Source organism: Mus pahari, chromosome 10, assembly GCF_900095145.1.
Source record: "Mus pahari chromosome 10, PAHARI_EIJ_v1.1, whole genome shotgun sequence".
NCBI lineage: Eukaryota > Metazoa > Chordata > Mammalia > Rodentia > Muridae > Mus > Mus pahari.
Genome location: NC_034599.1, coordinates 67,723,227 through 67,742,444, shown reverse-complemented (window position 1 = coordinate 67,742,444; position 19,218 = coordinate 67,723,227). Strand labels below are relative to the sequence as shown.

General features: G+C 43.5%; 1 protein-coding gene across 1 annotated transcript in view; it reads right to left on the bottom strand.

The window, feature by feature from the left end:
- Prtg (protogenin) overlaps nt 1–19,218 on the bottom strand; it is a 101,514-nt gene that overhangs the window by 42,617 nt on the left and 39,679 nt on the right. Inside the window, exons 5-11 of the mRNA XM_021207134.1 lie at nt 18,813–18,950; nt 18,385–18,543; nt 17,683–17,842; nt 16,367–16,614; nt 12,838–13,002; nt 10,887–11,192; nt 9,035–9,223 (exon numbers count right to left, since the gene is read on the bottom strand). Of these exons, the coding sequence (XP_021062793.1) occupies nt 9,035–9,223; nt 10,887–11,192; nt 12,838–13,002; nt 16,367–16,614; nt 17,683–17,842; nt 18,385–18,543; nt 18,813–18,950 (1,365 nt within the window). The remainder of the gene's footprint in view (nt 1–9,034; nt 9,224–10,886; nt 11,193–12,837; nt 13,003–16,366; nt 16,615–17,682; nt 17,843–18,384; nt 18,544–18,812; nt 18,951–19,218) is intronic.

Genomic DNA, 19,218 nt, shown 5'->3' with positions numbered 1-19,218 from the left:
GAATCTACTGTGACATAATCCTAGCAGAGCCAAAGGGAACAGAGTCCTCACTGGCCCTGCAGGCCGGACCTACTGAGTTCCACTGAACACTGTGCCTCTGTATTCCACATTGCCACGGAGGGCTTGAAAACAGGAATGGAGGGCCAAGAGCCATCACATGACTGAGTGGGCTGAAAAATATTCTTTTTTTTTTTTTTTTTTTTTGAACGAGTACTAAAGGCTCCTGGGCTCACCTGGGGAGTTAAAAATCACACTGTTTAAGCTGTGAATTAATGAAACCCAGGGCTATTTGCTTATTTCCTTGCTCACTCCACAACACAAAATAGAATTAATCTGACACTGTCATAACTTCCTAATATGAGGTGCACCAAGTCTAGAGTAATTCATTTTTCTCAGGGGACAGAATATTGACAGACTCGCCTTTGGGAACCTCCTGGGAGCTAACTCAAGCAAAGGAGTGATAGGTTAGGAAGCCTGGGCGCAGACAGACCTGGCGTAAAGCTGTAAACTCAAGTGTCAATACGTTAAGTTCTCTCATACATGACAAGTATGGACGAGCCCAAGTTCGGCATTTCAGTAAACGTCCAGGCTATGCTGCTGGCCTTGGGATGACATTATGAAAGGAAACTATATAAATTCTCCACTTTATAAAATAATAACACAGTCAGATGCCTGTGACCCAGCTTATGAGCTAAAAATCGTCTGTTAGTTGACATTGTGTCTTTCAACATTGTAATGTGATGTTGTCTTCTACTAACGATTGAGATTCATTCATAGCCATTGCTGGGACACATCTGAGTTTTTGAGTCACAGGCTGTACATGTCTAGATGCAATTGGTTGTAAAATAGAATTTAGACAGAATACTATTGGGAGTGGGGTGTGATAATGCATGACTATAACCTGAGCATTTGCGAAATGCAGGCAGGAAGCTCCTAGGTTCAAGTCTACCCTGGGTTACATAGTGAGATCACAGCTACCCTGAGCTACAAAGTAAGAAATAATAATAATAATAATAATAATAATAATAATAATAATAATAATAATAATAATAGGGCTGGTGAGGTGGCTCAGTGGGTAAGAGCACCCGACTGCTCTTCCGAAGGTCTGGAGTTCAAATCCCAGCAACCACATGGTGGCTCATAACCATCCATAACAAGATCTGATGCCCTCTTCTGGAGTGTCTGAAGACAGCAACAGTGTTCTTACATATAATAAATAAATAAATCTTTAAAAAAAATAATAATAATAATAATAATAAGGGCTAGGGATCTGGGGATGTAGTGGCTTTTGGAAACCCCCTGCCTGGGGCTTATGTTCCACTAAAAAAAAAAACAGCCCAAAACAAAACAATATAATCTACTATTTTGAGGCATGCCAAATTACTATTTTTTTTTCTTATTTCATTGTCCACAAATAAAGTGGTGTTGTTGGAAGATAATCATGGATTTATGGGGTTTGATTCTTGCTGTTTGTTTTTAAGACAGGGTCTTTCTCAGTCTCCCCACCCAGGCTCAACCATGTGATGCCCCTGTTTCAGCCTCCTGAGCGCTGGGAAGGCAGAGCTGTTTTCTGAGGCAGCCTCTGTATGGCTGGCAAAGCAGATTCCTGTGCCAGGCATCGCACAGCCCACGGCTTTAGACTGCCATAAAGAGCATACACTGCTTTCCCAGACGATCCGAGTTCAGTACTCAGCACCTGCGCAGGGCAGCTTATAACCACATAGACTCCTGTTCCAAGGGACCTGACACCTCTGGCTTCCGCAGACATTTGCACTCACCACACATATCTCCTTCACCCTCTACATACACACAATAAAAAATAAGAAAAATAAAATCTTGAAGAAAAAAACCAAACCAAAACCAAACTACCATGGCTTACATAATGGCATCTCATTCCATAGTCCGGACTGGCCTCAAATTCTCAGCCACCCCGCCACATCCTCCTAAGGGCTGGGATTACAGGTGTGAGCCAGCTCTATCAGTATGCCTTTTGTTTTTTCCTTAAGATTTTATTTACTTTTATTTTATGTGAATGGGTGCTTTGTCTTCATGTATATCTGTGTACCACATTCATGTCTGGTGTTAAAGGAATCTAGAAGAGGGTATCAGAATCCCGGGGACTAAAAGCTATAGACACTCATAAGTTGCCATATAGGTGCTAGGCACTGAACTCAGGTCTTCCCGAAGAGCAGCCAGTGCTCTTTACCACTGAGCCACCTCTCCAGCCTCAAGACCATGACTTGATGCGATCCTTACCAAGAATAACACTGCTGTGTCTGAAATGTCAAGTCCACTTAACTGTAATCCTATGAAGAAAAAAATTAACTGTGTAAAAAGTCAGGTCTATAACCAGATAAGGGAGCACGGGGATCCAAAGCACTCGGGACCTCTTATGCAGGTGCAGGAAACATTAAGTCAAAATGTAACTCTTGAAAATGTAACTCACGGATAAGTCAAAATGTAACTCTCGAAAAATGTAACTCAAGGACAGAAACCAAGGCACTATGAAGTCTTGCGTTTATGGGAGAGAGGAGCAGGAAAGGAAGAATGGCTAAGTCCCAACCTGTCTGTCCCTCCCCCTCCTCTTCCCCTCCCCCTCATTCCTTCTCTCTCCTGAACTGCATCAGTTTAAGCCCCCTTGGGCTTTGGTGGGCTGTATCTGAGCTGTTTATTTCATGACTGGGTCTTTCAGACCTAGATATTTAACTCTCTATCCTATTTTCTGATTGTTCTGTTATACATGCCTGCCTGCCTTTCCTTGGGGAAGTAAGAAGCAGTCAGGCCCCACCCTCATGACCACACTCACCCTCCTTATGCTCACTGGTCCTGTTTCTAAGCAGGCTTCAACACCAGGGGATGGGTGAAGACAAAAGAATTCAGGCCTCAACACAGACACAAAGCCTAAAGCCCTACCTCCTGGCTCATCAGGAGAAAATTTTGCCTTAGCTCAGATTCTCTATTCTCGAAGTAGAAAGAAATGCAAAAAAAAATTAGGTTTCATCTAAACTCACTGAATAAAATCTGTGGCTTAACACCATCTATAGTTAATTTACACACACACACACACACACACACACACACACTGTATCCCAAGAAAATTTGTTTCCTAATGAAATAACCATGATAAAATCTTATTTGAGTAAAGCTGGTTTGAGATGGCACAGGCCTGTAATCCTAGTGCAGAACAGATGGAAGTAGGAGGATCAGGGGTTCAAGACCCTCCTTGGACAAATTCCAAACTAATTATGGAACTCTGCTTCTCCCCAACCCATACACCAGTACCACCACCACCACAAAAACAAAAAACACTTGGGGATTTTTTTTTTTTTTTCCTGATATCAGCTCCATCCTAAGAGATCGATTCTATCGATCCCCAAGGCTGGGGTCCAACCCAAGGTTGCATTTGTGCTACTTGAGTGACCTGCCACTCAGGGACACTCTCAGGTCTGGAAAACACATTTTTTACAAATGAGAGTTGCTGGCCTGTCTTCCAGGCCTCGGATGGAGTTTGCAGGATGCTGTGTTAACCTCTATCTGAATTATTTCACTTCACCCTAACACTCTAAAACAGACAGGATTGTTACTGTCTCCATCTAAAAGGTTAAGCAAAGAGCCAGGGTTTGTCATCAAGCTGCAGAGTCTCAAGTCAACCCTAGGCGTGCGAGGTGCTTGCATAGCTGGTACTCTTGTCTGATATGTCAGAATGCTGGGAATGATGGACTGTCCGGGGAGTGACGGACTTCCAAGATGACTCTAGGAAGACTTGACAATGTCAGGGATTTTTCCAAATTGAAAGAATGAATTAGAAGGTGTGCCTCTAGTAGCATGGGCTTGTGGGAACAGATACACGCACTTCAGAATGTACATTTCCTCTTTTGGCTGCAGAGAGGGTTTTTCAGGTAAAGGACTTGCTGCCAGACTGACGGGTTGAGCTTATCCCCAGACCCACGTGGTAGGAGAAAAGGACCGACTTTATCGTCTGGTTTCCACATGCACATTCAAAATAGAAATAAGTAAATGTAAATTTTATTTATTTAAAAAAGACATAATTAGGCTGGGTGGTGGCCGTACATGTCTTTAATCCCATCACTCCAGAGGCAGAGAGGCAATAAGATCTACGCTGAGTTCGAGGCCAGCCTGCTCTACAGAGAGAGTTCCAGGACAGCCAGGGCTACACAGAGAAACCCTATCCAGAAAAACAAACAAACAAACAAAAGCAACCAAACAAACAAAAAATAAATCCTGAAGGCCCTCAGCACAGCACTGAGCAGGGGTCCCACAAATGACCCCACCACAGGCCTGAAGCGACTTCTCCCCCTCAGCACAGCACTGAGCAGGGGTCCCACAAACGACCCCACCACAGGCCTGAAGTGACTTCTCCCCCTCAGCACAAGCCAGATCCCAGGGAAACAGACTGCACTCTGAAGTCAAACCCGAGCAAAGCAGGGGCACTAAAGCTTCCCAGTGCCATCAAAAGTCAAGTCACACTTTGTCTTTAAATGCTGGGGACTGGACCCCAGGCCTTGCACATATAAAGCCATTGTACATTATATTAAACTATATTTTATACCTATATATTATATGCTATTATAATTATATTTTTACACATTGCACGCGCGCACGCACACACACACACACACACATACACATACTATTTTATATTTTACTCTTTAAAGACATGAGAATTTATTTCTTCGACCCATAGGCAAAGTACTCCACATCTTAAGGAACTGAGCTTTGAGGTTCTTGAGTAAAATAATTTAAAATATCTCCCACTAATAAACCCAATTACATTCAGCCGACCTGGTCTTTGTGGGAACATTGTACAAGCAGCCAATTAAATAGCATTTGACTCCATCTTCCCTGGTTTAAGGAAACTGAGATTCTCATATCTTTTGTCTTGTCCATTTTTAAAAAAACACTAAAGGTACAAATCCATTTTCTGTCTTTTAGAACAAAGAACTATGCCTCTTTCTAAGGAGACCATGTCCCAATGACACACTTTTTAAATTGAAAACTTAATTACCAGAAATGAAAGCTGGGGAGGGAAGGGTTAAAGGCATCAGAGGGGGGTTAGTGTGAAAATGAAATTTTGAGAAAGCAGTTTGCTATATAAAACGACACTCCATCACAAGTAGAAGCACGTGAATTCATTTCCAAGGCCACTTAGCAAAGCTGGGTCTCCTTGGAGCATCCGTCCCAAGCTGTGGCTCTGTGAAAGCCGGCATTCACCAGGCAAGGCACAAACAGGGCTCCCTTAACCTACTGCCCTCTGGACACATCACTCTCTGTTAAACAGGCAGCCACTGCCAGATGCTCTGGCTAAAAATGGTCCCAGATGGTCAGCTGTCCCCTTCATAGAACACCCTTCCCTACCCTTCCCTTCCCTTCCCTTCCCTTCCCTTCCCTTCCCTCGTCTTAACACTTGCCTACCAAAAGCCCGGCCAGGCCCTGGTGGGAACTTAATAACAAAGATTAGAATCGGGGTCTCAAGTTAGAAGGCGCCTTGGAGACAGTCTGCTCAACAGCTGAGCACTATTGAACCCGGACAAGTACATCCCTGCCAGCCATTCAGGATGCTACTTGAAGATGCAGGGGTCCTGAACTTGCTGCAGAGCGAGGAAGCATCTACATCGACTGAGACCTTGTCAGATTGAACTAACTCAATCAAGCCGATCACTCGGACTAAATCCACAGCCAGGAAGCACGCAGCTATGTAACTTGATACGGGGGTGTCTCTTATCCCAAATTAATGTTCTAGTTCATGCGTTTAAAGTGACTTCAGGGGTCTGAAGAGAGATCTCTGTCAGTAACATGCAAACCTCACAAGCATGAGAATCTCTGTTCGGGTCTCCTGTGGCACACATGAACACACAGCCTACATAATCCCAGCACTGAGGAGGCTGAGACAGGAGGTCACCGGGGCTTGCTGGCCAGCTTAGCTAGTCGATTGGTGAGCTCCAAGTTCAACGAGGGATCTTGTCTCAAAAAAGTCAGGTTGGGAGCCAGAGGAAGACAACCGACATGGGCCTTTAGCTTCTGCACATTCATGTACACAGGCAGCTAAGCACATGAGTAAACATGTGTACTCCCCCACATAGAGGATTCTAAGTGGAGCTACCTCACACAGCATATATAACAGATGTCACAGCAAAAACACCAAAAGCTGTAAAGATTTTTTTAAATTTCTCTGTGTGTGTATGTGCCTGTCTGTCTGTCCACTCACACATCCGTGTGTGTGTGTGTGTGTGTGTGTGTGTGTGTGTGTGTAGGAAGATGCACACTTACCATGTGTATGTGTGAAAGTCAGAGGACAGCTTCATCAGGTGTCAGTACCCCACACCCCACCTTGTTTGGGACAGGATCTCCTATTACCCCAGGCATGTCAGGCTAACTGTTTTTAACTGTTGGTGACTTCGTTTTGTTTTTCTGAGACACGGTGCCTTGTCTTCCCAGGCTGCCCTTGGCCTTGCTACACAGCTGAAGATGAAGCCCTCATCATCTTGCCTCCTGCTCCAGAGTGCTGGGATTACAGGTGTGCACTACCATGCCCCGCTTACTGACAACTCTTCATGCAACACATCTCTGAGTTTCTTCCAAGAGCAGAGCTTCTCTTACTTTCTGTCTTCTTTTTAGATTTATTTATTTATTTATTTTTTATTATAAGTAAGTACACTGTAGCTGTCTTCAGATGCACCAGAAGAGTGTGTCAGATTCCATTACGGGTGGTTGTGAGCCACCATGTGGTTGCTGGGATTTGAACTCAGGACCTTCTGAAGAGCAGTCAGTTATCTTACCCGCTGAGCCATCTCTCCTGCCCCCTATTTTCTGTTTTCTAACCAGTTACTTGACGCTTTAGTGTAAACTAGCTGGAATGCATACCCAAGAAACATGGTGAGGAATAGATTTCTATTTCTCCTACGTATTTCAAGTTCTTTAACAATAAGAAAAATCAAAGTACTGAGTTGTATCTTTTTGTTTGTTTGTTTGTTTTGAGACAGTATTTCTCTGTATAGCCCTGGCTGTCCTAGAACTCACTTTGTAGACCAGGCTGGCCTCGAACTCAGAAATCTGCCTGCCTCTGCCTCCCAAGTGCTGGGATTAAAGGCGTGCGCCACCACCACCCAGCTCTGAGTTGTATCTATAGCTGTTTTTCTTGTATATTTTTTGAACATATATTCATTTCATACATAAGTTTTGTCTGAATATATGTCTATGTGGTATGTATATACCTGGTGCCTTTGGAGGCTAGAAGAGGTCGTCAGATCCCCTGGGACTAGAGTTACAGATGATTATGAGCTGCCACATGAGAGCTTGTGCCCTCTGGGACAGCAGCAAGTGCTCTTAACCACTGACCCATAGCTGTAGCTCCCAAAAAGTAGTTTTATTTATGAGTCTGCAGAAGTGTCTATGTGTCAGGGCAGGTGAGCCCCTGGATTGGCACTTATTGATGGTTGTAAGCTGCCATATGGGTTCAGAGAACCAGATCCTGGTGCTCTGCTAGAGTAGTACATGCTCTTAACCAATGAGCCTCCTCCAGCTCTTAACCACTGAGCCACCTCCAGCCCTGATCTAAGGCTTTGCATCAATTTTCTCACAGCCTGTTTCCCACTGGATACAAAACCAATGAGTCCCTTCTCATCCACGATGAGCTCATGCAAAGGGAGGGCACGCTGAGAAGCCACAGCAGGACATAAACACGAAAGGCTTGGGGGCTCTAGCGGCTGGGTTAACATCATCATAACCAGTAGATTAAGGAAGCTCAGCCTGGACCATATGTCACTCCTCATCATTTATAAGCTTCACGACAGAAATCGACAGTAAATTTATTTAACTGAATGCATATTAAATTAAAAACGGAATAACAAGATTACAAGCAAAACACCATCTGGAAATCTATGGCAAGGGAGCCTGGGATGGATTTCTGTGTTCCTGCATCCCCGGGTAGGTTCACAGCATATCCTGTTGACCCACACTAAGACTACTAGGCCTCTCCCCTTACAGAGCCTCCAAAGGGTAAGGATGGAAAAGGAAAAGCCACAGGGCTGCATAAACTCCTACTGTGCGCGTAAGATGCCTCGACAGTCCAGTGGGTCTCTTCTGATCTCCCAATGTGTCTGTCTCTGTCTCAGTGGTTCTCTCCTCCCCCAACCCCCATCACCGAGCTGGGTATTAAACCCAGGGTCCCATGCAGGCTACTCAAGCCCTCCACCACAGAGCCATATCCCCAGCCTGAGCCCGATTTCATGATTTGTTAAACACAATTACATCATGAAGCTCTTTCCTCGAGTAAAGAAAAAAATAAATAAATAAGGGCTAGCCAGTGTCTCTGAAAACACAGATGAAGTCAAACACAGGCCAGTGTTTTATCTCCATTGTGTCTGGTCTATGAGGTAATATTCACAGTCACGGCGTGGGACAGAGGGCACGGCATTATTACACATCATGTATGTAAATTGTTTTATACCAACACAGCAACCAGGCAATTTCTAAGTTAAATATACTTACTGTTATTCAACCATTTTTGCAAAGTCTTGACTCCACAGTCATATTCTTTATTTTATGTGTGTGTGTACAGGCGTGTGTAAACATGAGTGTAGGAGATAGAACCGCTGAGACAGAGACAGACATATTGGGAGATCAGAAGAGACCCACTGGACTGTTGAGCGTCAGCACACATGTGGAGGTCAGGAGATAACTTTTAGGGGTCAGAGGGACTGAGTTCAAGGCATCAGGCTTGCACACCACTAAGCCATCTTGCCAGCCCCCACAATCCTAGTCTACATCCACTGAATACCTATAATAACAAACCAGGAGCTCTCTGTATCAAAAGGGCTGGTTAACAAGAGACACGGACTCCCAGAGCAGGAGGAAAGGAGGAAAGACAACATTGCCAACGAAAGAGAAGAACTGCCAACGACACAGAGAAATCCACTCTTGGTAGTACCCAGTCAACTCTCGGACATCCAATAACCCTTTTCCCAGCCCGCCACAGCAGGAAGACAAAGGATCTGCGGGACACAGACACACTCACCCAAGCCACTGAGCGTATACAGCAGGTCACCGGTGTCTAGGAAGATAGGTCCGTGTTCCTGCTGCCCTTCCTCTTTGTAAAACAGCTTGTAGCCCCGAATGGCGGCCGGGTCCTCCGTGTCTTGCAGCCACCTCACAGAGATGGTAGTACAATTCAGTGGTTCCAAATACAGTTCAGGAGACTTCGGGGCTGGAAGAGTGCACCAGACAGCACGGTGTCAATAACTCACAGTCCACAGGACATCAGAGAGCACCACACCTCTCAGCTTCAAAGGCATAACGTCCAACTTTTACACGTTGACCCTATGTTCACAATTTCAGTGACAAGCCAGCAGGATTGTCACCCAGTGGGTAAAGGAGGGTGCTGCCAAATCTGATGAACTGAGTTCGAACTCCAGGTCCGACAAAGAGATCAACTCCCTAAGTTCTCTGTTTCTACATATGTGATGTGACTTACACACACACACTCACACACACACACACACACACATGCTCACACACAAATATTACTTTTACAAATTTTACAATGGTGTTAAGCTTAGAAATGGGATTTAAAATATACTACCTAAAAGACTAAGTCATATAAATCACAAGATATCTATATTTGTGTAATAAAAAGAGTCAATTGTGTAGTCTAATTTTTACCGTAGAATATTTTCTGTTAAGTGACAATAAACCAGACATGTTGGATTCTATCTGAATAACATCCTACATTTGGACCTGTTTTGTTTATTTGTTTGTTTGTTAAAGATTTATTTATTATATGTAAATATACTGAAGTTGTCTTCAGACACACCAGAAGAGGGCATCCAATCTCATTACAGATGGTTGTGAGCCACCATGTGGTTGTTGGGATTTGAACTCAGGACCTCTGGAAGAGCAGTCAGTGCTCTTAATTGCTGAGACATCTCTCCAACCCTGGCCCTGTCTTTTTGAACTATTGATTTAAAAACACAATACTACTCAGTAGGTCTCAGTTCCTATGTTCCCTCTGATATTCAGTCTGCTGGGGCTGATCCAGCCATGAAGATTTTGCTAAGCAAACTGTGTGATCAGCAGCTCGACCCACAGACCCACAACTGGAGTTGGGAAAAGGGGGAATACCACACAGAAACGTTTAATCATTAACTATGTTTATTTACAAGCCCAGGGCCTTGCACATGGCTAGGCGAGCTCCCTACTTAACACTCCATAGTCCCACTCCTCATTTGCACTGGTTTTGGTTTTGGTTGGGCTCTCAGATCCCGCACTGGCTTAAAGCTCCGTAACCACAGCCAATGACGACCTCCCAACCCTCCCACTTCTGCTTCTCTCTGGTGCTGGAGTTATGTATGGGACAGCAGGCATGAGCCACTAGACCTGGTTTAAGCCATTCTGGGTGCTGAACTCGGGGCTTTGTGCATGTTAGGGAAAAACTTTACCAACTGCGTGCCAGGCCCAAGGAAAGGTTTAGGATTTTTTTCAATGAAGTTCATAATCTACGTATTATTTGCAAACATAAAACTAAAATGTAAAATATGTGCTGGAGAAAGGACTCAGTAGTTAAGAGCATGGGCTGCCCTTCCAGAGGACCAGAGTTCGAATCCCAGCACCCACATGTCAACTCGTAACAATCAGTTACCCAGTCCCAGGGATCTGACGCCTTCTTTTGGCCTCTGTGGGCACTGCACACCAAGTGGTACACAGATGTGCATGGGAGCAAAACACCCATACACATAAAACAGAAAATATGAATCTTAACGTTTATACTTATATCTACATAGACATAGAGTACACGCAAGTAAGAGTGAAACATTTTAATTCAAAAGTAAAAACATTCTTTATCTTCCTAAACAGTCCCTGGGAAGTGTTACCTTTCACGCTCGTGGCTTTGGGCGTCCTGTGTGAGGTCCACACCGACGACTCTCCCAGCCCCACGCGGGTAGCTGCAGTAATCCGAACCAGATAGACACTGTCTGGCTTCAGGCCTTCCAGAAGGTACTCGTGCACGGTCCCCGGGAGTTCTACAACTTGGATGGCGTTCTCAGTACTCAGGCGGAAGGACAGGCGGTACAGCACCACTTGGCCCCGCCGGTACTTGGCCGGGATTGGCAGCCAGGAGACGAGAATGTCGGTGGGACTTCGACTTGTCAAGCTAATTTCGGGAGGTCTTAGGGGCACTAGTGAAATGAGAGAATACATTGTTCACAAAGATTTATAATCATTATTTATGGAGTTCTTGTAATGGCAAAGCATAACATGGTCACATTGGAGATATTCCGGCTGGCCCAGGGTTCTCAGTGATGCCAACTTCCGGCCAGAAAGGAACCACAAGGAGGGTGCAACAAAAGTATGGAGGATGGTTGGCTGTGATGAATTTGCTAATTATACGAGACAAAGGTCACAAATAAGTCTACCAAAATTTCCCGGAAGCAAAGGAGAGTGTGTTGCAGGACAGGAAGGAAGCAAAGAATCCATAATTGCAACTGAGAAGTTTTTAATGTGTAAAAAGTCTCTAAAATCTTAAAGATGAATGTGAATTTTACTTATTTTTTAAAATTATTTTATTTACTTATTTATGTGTGTACATGTGAGAACTTGAACATGCTGATGTTGTATAGCAGCTTCCTCCGAATTAAATCAGAGCAAGAGAAGTGTTAAGTCTGGAAAGGCCACTCTTAGAGGACTCGCCAAGGCCCCTTTATAAACGGACTAATCAGCTGCCAGGGAGGGAGACACACCTGTGCAGAGGGGGATTCTTGCCTAGAAAAATCTCTTATTATTATATAAAAGCCATCTACTATCTTTTTTTAAAGATCTACTTTATGAGTACCATGACTGCCTATACAGAAGTTTGTGTGCTATGCGCATGCAGTGCTCTTGTAAGTCAAAAGAACACCAGATCCCCTGGAACTGAAGTTAGAGCCAATGTCAGTCCGTGTATGTGTGTGCGTGTGTACGTGTGTCCGCATGTATACATTCAGGTCCTCTTCAAAAGCAATAAGTATTCATCTCTCCATCTCCCATAAAACCCATGTTCTACCCATTATGGCAACCTAATTAGAAAATGCAAAAGGTTTAGGGTTTTTTGCCTTTTCGCTTTGTTTTTTGGCTGTGGCTCTGGGGACTCTGGCCCCATCGGCCTCACATACTAGGCAAGCACTCTTATCACTGAGACACATCCGCAGCCCAATATAAGAACTTATTATTTTTAAAATTTATATTACAAATTATAAGTAAAAGGTGCTCTAAAAGCCAGAAAGATGGCCCATGGATCAGCAAGGCCTGATGGCTGGAGTGCAATTCCTGAGTCCTGCATAGAAGGAGGGACAAAACCACTTCCCATGAACTGCTCTCTCACCTAAATACAGATATCATAGTAGATGCATCTACACACAAATAAGCAAACAAATATTTTAAGTGCTCTTTATCAGGGCTGGAGAGATGTCTCAGCATTTAAGGACACATACTAATCTTGTAAACAACATAAATTTGATTTCCAGTGCCCACGGTGAGTGGCTTGCAACCACTTCTAACTCCAGCTTCAGAAAATCTAGTGCCCTCCCTGGATACTGTGGACACATGGATACACACACACACACACACACACACACACACACACACACATACACACACACACGAAAAGTAAAGAATTTTTTAAGTATCCTTTATCACATAATGGCAGAAACCAAGGCTGAGACATGAGACAGCAGCAGGCCTGCTGTTTAACATAACGGTTTTCATTTAACCAGACAGACTTACTCACTGAAAGTGACCAAATCTACAGATGTTCACACTTGATAACCCAGAACTGCGTCTTCTTACCATCTTCTAGCGTGTTCTGTGTCACATGATCCGACATCTGACTGGCTCCCATCGGCATGTACGCCACAATGTAGAAAGTATAGTTGCTGTCGGGTTCCAAGTCATCGATGATATAATGAGTTGTGTCGTTTCCAAGGACCACCTGATATTCCTCATTATTTAAACCTAGACCAAAGTATCCATGTTTTAAAATGACAAATATTCAGCCAGGCCATAGTGGCAGGTGGATCTCTAGGAGTCCAAAGCCAGCCTGGTCTACAAAGGGAGTCCAGGACAGCCAAGGCTACACAGAGAAACCCTATCTCCAAAACAACAAACAACAACAACAACAATAATAAAGACTAATATTCTAAAAATTCACAAGGCCATTTTCCCTCACAATTATCTCTGTGGTCTTCTATAACCCAGCATAAAAAACTCTTAAGTGCACAGAAAGCTCCTTATTGCCTAAAAGGAACCAGGGCTTTTTGTCCAAAAAAAAAAATTACTGGTTAGAACACTTCGTGAAATGAGTCCATGTTCTCCAAAGGTCATTTACCATCGAGTCAAAACAGGACAGGCTATAAGAAACAGTGAGAGAGGAAGGAAGGCCCAGCAGAGCAGGATAGTCTAATGCAGCAAGCAAAGGTTCCAGCTTACTCTCCGGCTCTCTGTAGACCACAGAGACAGTGGGGCATGCAGGGAGTCTGCTTTTTACAAAATCAAACCAAATGAAAAGCTGGGCTGCAAAGCTTCTCGTTCTGCCCCTCAAGAGAGAACATATTGCATGGGCCAACACGGACCTTTTCTTTTTTTAATACTAAAAGCAAAATGGAAGAACAGACTCAGAAGGTTGGGACCCACGGTGAATGTTCAGTTGTTTTAAAGAGGGAGACAAATTCTCAGGGATTCTTAAGAAACTACGCAAAGCAAGGTGCAGAAGAGGACTTGTCCCTGAGGGCTTAATTCCTCTGGTGCAGCCCTGAAGAAAGGAGCCAAGGCGCTGCCAGCCACTGTACGCGGTCACCGGCAGCCACTGCGCGCGGTCACCGGCAGCGCTTGTCAACTCTATCAAGCCGCTCTCAGCACCAGCCCCTTCTCCCTGCACTGGATTTATAAACAAAACAGAAGGCACATTCCAGCACGGAGTTTTCCCACATTTCTGAATTAACTTCATAGCATTTAAATTAGACAAGATTAGAGGCGTTTCACAACACACTGGCTAATGGCTCGTTAATTAGGAACTGCATAGTACAATTTCTGACCTACTAAACAAAGTCCTTGAGTTCGAATTAAAAAGCCTTGTTCTGCCCCTGAATAGAAGGCTGAGTGCCATGCAGGGGCTCTAAGGAACCGGGCACAATGGTGAACAAGCGTGGGCCCCGCCAAGCCAGCCTTCCTTTCACCTTCCTAAGTCAGCAGAGAGAATGAACACACTCCAGCATGCTCTGAACAGAACATTCTTCTCACAACCAGGACCCTTGATTTACATTCACAATATCCCTTTTCAAAACACTGCTTCAAAGTGTAAAAACCCAGCATCAGCCAAGAGCCAATCCCGGCTCAGCAGCACCTGGTGTTAGCATCACACTGTTCTCTGAATGTCCTCTCTAGTCAAAGTGTAGCTACATGAAACCGGACCATTTCTGTACTAGCATTCATAAACCCGAGTCAATGGAGAAATCACTAGGATTTGTGAAGAGTTTCTGTTTCTACAACAGTTTTACCAAAAAGTAAGGTAAGAAGGATTTTTTTCTTAATCCCCAAAACGAAACCAGTAATGGGAAGCTACACGTATATATATGTGCACCACATACATGCCTGGCACCAAAGGATGCCAGAAGAGAGTGTTGGATCCCTGAGAGCTAGAGTTACAGGCAGGAGTGAGCCACCAGGTCCCCAGTAGAGCCAGAGCAAGTGCCACAAACGCTGAGCGGTCTCTCCAGCTCCTGACATTTAATTTGATACAGTAAAACAGATATCACAAAAATGTCTTGTTCAACATTTTTTCATATTTTTTTTTCTTTTGGCAGTCCTGGGGAATGAGCCCAGGGCCTTATACATGCTGTTTAAAAGGTCTACCACTGAGCTATAGCCCACCCTACTTTGCTTCATTTTCTTCCAAAATGAAAATATTCAACATATATAGAATTTAAAATTGCAGAATTTAGCTGGGTGGTGGGGTACACCTTTAATCCCAGCACTCAGGAGGCAAAGGCAGGTGGATCTCTGAGTTCGAGGCCAGCCTGGTCTACAAAGTAAGTTCCAGGACAGCCAGGGCTACACAGAGAAAACCCTGTCTAAATAAATAAATAAATGACCCCCCACCCCACCCCCAAAAAAAAGAAAAAGAAAGAAAGAAAGAAAGAAAGACAGAAAGAAAGACAGAAAGAAAGACAGAAAGAAAATGTAGAATTTTATATGCTTACATTCCCCTAAAAAATAGCACACTAGCTGGGCATGATAACCCATAAATATGCCTGATCCCAGTACTCAGAGGCAAGTGAATCTCTGTAAGTTCGAGCTCAGCTGGTCTATATAGTGAATTCCAGGCCAGCCAGGGCTACAAAGTGAGACCCTGTCTCAAAACAACCATCAATTTCCTTAAGAGCATCTTCTAAGACCAGCTGGGTTTGCTATCAAGACCATCACAGCAGGATTTGTCTGACTGTTGACATTGTGCCCAAGAAGAGTATGGAGAGGGTCATGCACCTTCATCTGAGTATCTATGCCCAGTCACAGTCTGCAGGGAGTGCATACAACTCCGCCCTAACTGTGCATGGCCTCAAGGTCTCAGGAAAGAGCTAGAGTATAGAGTTTGGCAAGAGGAGGAGAAGGAGGAGACTTGGGCAAGGGGAGAGGGAGCACCATCTATTTGGCTATACCTGTGGGTTAAAGACTCTCTGTGTGCCGGGCAGTGGTGGCGCACACCTTTAATCCCAGCACTTGAGAAGCAGAGGCAGGAGGATTTCTGAGTTCGAGGCCAGCCTGGTCTAGTACAGAGTGAGTTTCAAGATAGCCAGGACTATACAGAGAAACCCTGGGTCGAAAAACAAAAAACAAACAAACAAACAAACAAACAAAAGATTCTCTGTGACACTTGGGAGAACTCTTTGTGCTCAGGTCAGTAACTCTTCACTCATGTTCTCTATGTAAGCCCTATAGTCTCAGTGTGGAACAGATCTTTGATTTGTCATTGGGCCTTAAAAAGAGAAAGGAGTTGATGTTCTATTGGTCCTCAGGGTGAAAAATTCTCTTACAATTATGTAAGCTTTCACTCATCCTGAAGACAAATATTTGGTTTATTTTGGTTCGATTGAGCTAGGGACTCATATAGCCCAGGTTGACCTCAAATTTGCTATGTAGTTGAGGATGACCATGAACTTCTGATTTGCCTGCCTCTTGTTCCCACGTGTTAGTATCACAGGCATGAACCACCACACCAGGACTCTGTAGCTCTGTAATTACACCCAGGGCCTCATGCATGCCAAGAAATCACCTTACCAATTAAGCCATGCCTCACACAAACCGGTGACTGCAAGCGGCTTACCTTCTGCCTTCATGTAGTGCACAGAGTAGGCAATGACCTTGTCTGAATTGTACAGTGGTCTCTCCCAAGCCAGAAGGATAGCAGAGCTCGACATGGTCTCAGCATGAACGTTGTAAGGAGCACTGGGTCTATCTTCCGACATTACCACGGTCAGTCTGGCTCGAGACAGAACAGATCCTTGGCTGTTTTCAGCCATGCACTGATAGATAGCATCGTCTTCCGGGATAATCTGATTAATGACCAATTTGCTAAGGAAAGAAAGAAGTATTTATATCCATAAAAAAAATCCTAAGAATGACATCCAAAAGCTATTGTTAAATGCACCTTTCACTTTATACAAAAACATGCTGAGAACTATCAGTTCTAATGAAAAATAATGTATATTTTCTTTTAAGTTTATTTATTTATTTTATGTATATGAGTACACTGTAGCTGTACAGATGGTTGTGAGCCTTCATGTGGTTGCTGGGAATTGAACTCAGTACCTCCGCTCGCTCTGACCCCACTTGCTCAGACCCTTGCTGAGGCCCAAAGATTTTTTCACTATTATATGTAAGTACACTGTAGCTGTCTTCAGACACAACAGAAGAGGATGTCAGATCTCATTTCAGATGGTTGTGAGCCACCATGTGGTTGCTGGAATTTGAACTCAGGACCTTTGGGAGAGCAGTCAGTGCGCTTAACTGCTGAGCCATCTTTCCAGCCCATGATTTATATTTTTAACCTTCATTAGCATTTATGGTAACTAAATTCTCTTTGTTTCAATTGCTTTTTTAGAAATAGCTTTTAGTAAGAAAGCTACTACTTTATTTCTTATTTAGTTCTCTATTCTACAGTCTATACTTAACTCATATTGTAATACACATATAAGATTCAGATCAGCAAAAAGTTTAAAGTTTTGTTCAACTAAATGAGAATGTAACAGGAATAAAAATTTATATATATATATATATCATGTTCTCATCATGTAGTCCTGACTGGTCTAGAACTTGTGGTGTAGAGCAGGCTGGCCTCAAACTCACAGATCTGCCTGTCTTTGCCTCCCAAGTGCTGGGACTAAAGTCACATGCCACAGTGACCATCCACGTTTCATCTTACGGTCATTAAGTTTGAACTCTGGAGGAATTGAAAGGAAGTAAATTATTTCATTCTTATTTTTTTTCATTTGATAGAAGAAGTAACTGAAACACCAGAGTCCAAGTTGGCATTTAGTGCTAACAGAGTATGTGGCCATTTGATGTTACTGTAACCATTTCATGTAAAAATTATCAAAGGCATTATTTTATTTAAAACAGTAGCAACATAGTATAGCTTACCTGTTGTACATTTTAATCCTGCCATTTGAATGTATTCTTCTCCCATTTTTCAACCAGGACATTTTGGGTGAGGGAATTCCTTCTGCTTGACACACAAATCGTGCAGTGCCAGCTCGTGGCCTTGTTAAACTTTCAGGCCATTCGACAAATGAAGGGGGAGCTATTTTAAAGGGAAAAAACATATTCTGTGTCTTCGATAGGAATGAAAAGAACAAGTGAAGAAAGAATACAAAAATGAGATGAGTCCCATGTACACAGATGTCTGACAGGCTGAGTCTCCTACAACTAGCTAGGTGATGGTAGTTTTCATTGTCAACTTGACACAACCTAAAATCACTTAGGAACTGAGTCTCAGAGAGGGACTGTCTACACTGGGTTGGCCTGTGGAGGCCTGACTTTCTGGAATGGGAAGACACAGTCCACTGTAGATGGCACCATTCCCAAAGCAGGAAATCCTGACCAGCATTGAGTGGAGAAATCAAGCTGAGCACAAGCAAGCAAGTGAGCATGCATGCATTCATTTCACTCTCCTCCTGATTGTGGATACGATGCAAATAGCTGTTTGAAGTCACTTTAACTTCTCCACAATGATGACCTGTAATCTGGAAGCTAAAAAAAAAAAAAGAAAGAAAGAAAGAAAGAAAGAAAGAAAGAAAGAAAGAAAGAAAGAAAGAAAGAAAGAAAGAAAGAAAGAATACATACCTAATACAGTTAATGTTGCCATAGCAACTGTGAAGTTGCGTGTGCCTGGGGTGGTGGCCCGACAAACATACACTCCAGCATGCTGCAGCTTGACATCTGATATAATGAGGTTGCCATTTCCAAGTACCCTAGTGTTGAAGACATCAATGGACTTGTGATCTATTTCAAAGAGAACATGGAAATTGAAGTGAGGCATTTCATCTGAAATTATACCAAAAGATCACTATTTGTGAAATCAGTCATTAAAAAGTAGCAATTTCTCTGAGGCATAAGCTCTCCTTATGTTGCAAAACTAAAATGAAGTCGTCCAGATTCAACTGGCAAATGTGTGTCTTCTCTATAAAATACACATTTTATCAGTTTCGTTAAAAGGAATAGAGGTCAAGGGAAGACCCCCTTGACCCCCACCCCCAGTGAGGACGACTTACCAAGACGGCTCCAGGAAATGATGGGTTTGGGATATCCTGTGGCCATACACTCTAGCACAACTGTCTGATGTAGAGACGCGGTTACGTTCTGTGGACTGGCTATAATGGTTGGCATGTAGAAGGATCTGGTCTCATTAGCTTTGGGCAGGAAAGGGCAGAATACATAAATAAATCATAAGCATATTAAAATACTGATTCTTATTTATTTTTCATTTATTCTTTCAGGATTTTTTTTTCTTTTTGAGATAGTATGCCATGTAGCCTAGGCTAGCCTCCACTTCCCTATGCACTAAAGGATGGTCTTCTACTCCTGGTCTCTACCCCAAGAGTGCTAGGATTCCAATGGGTGTCACCCCACCAAGCTGACTTTTCTTTCCTGTTCATTTCCTCTGCCCATCTGTCCTTT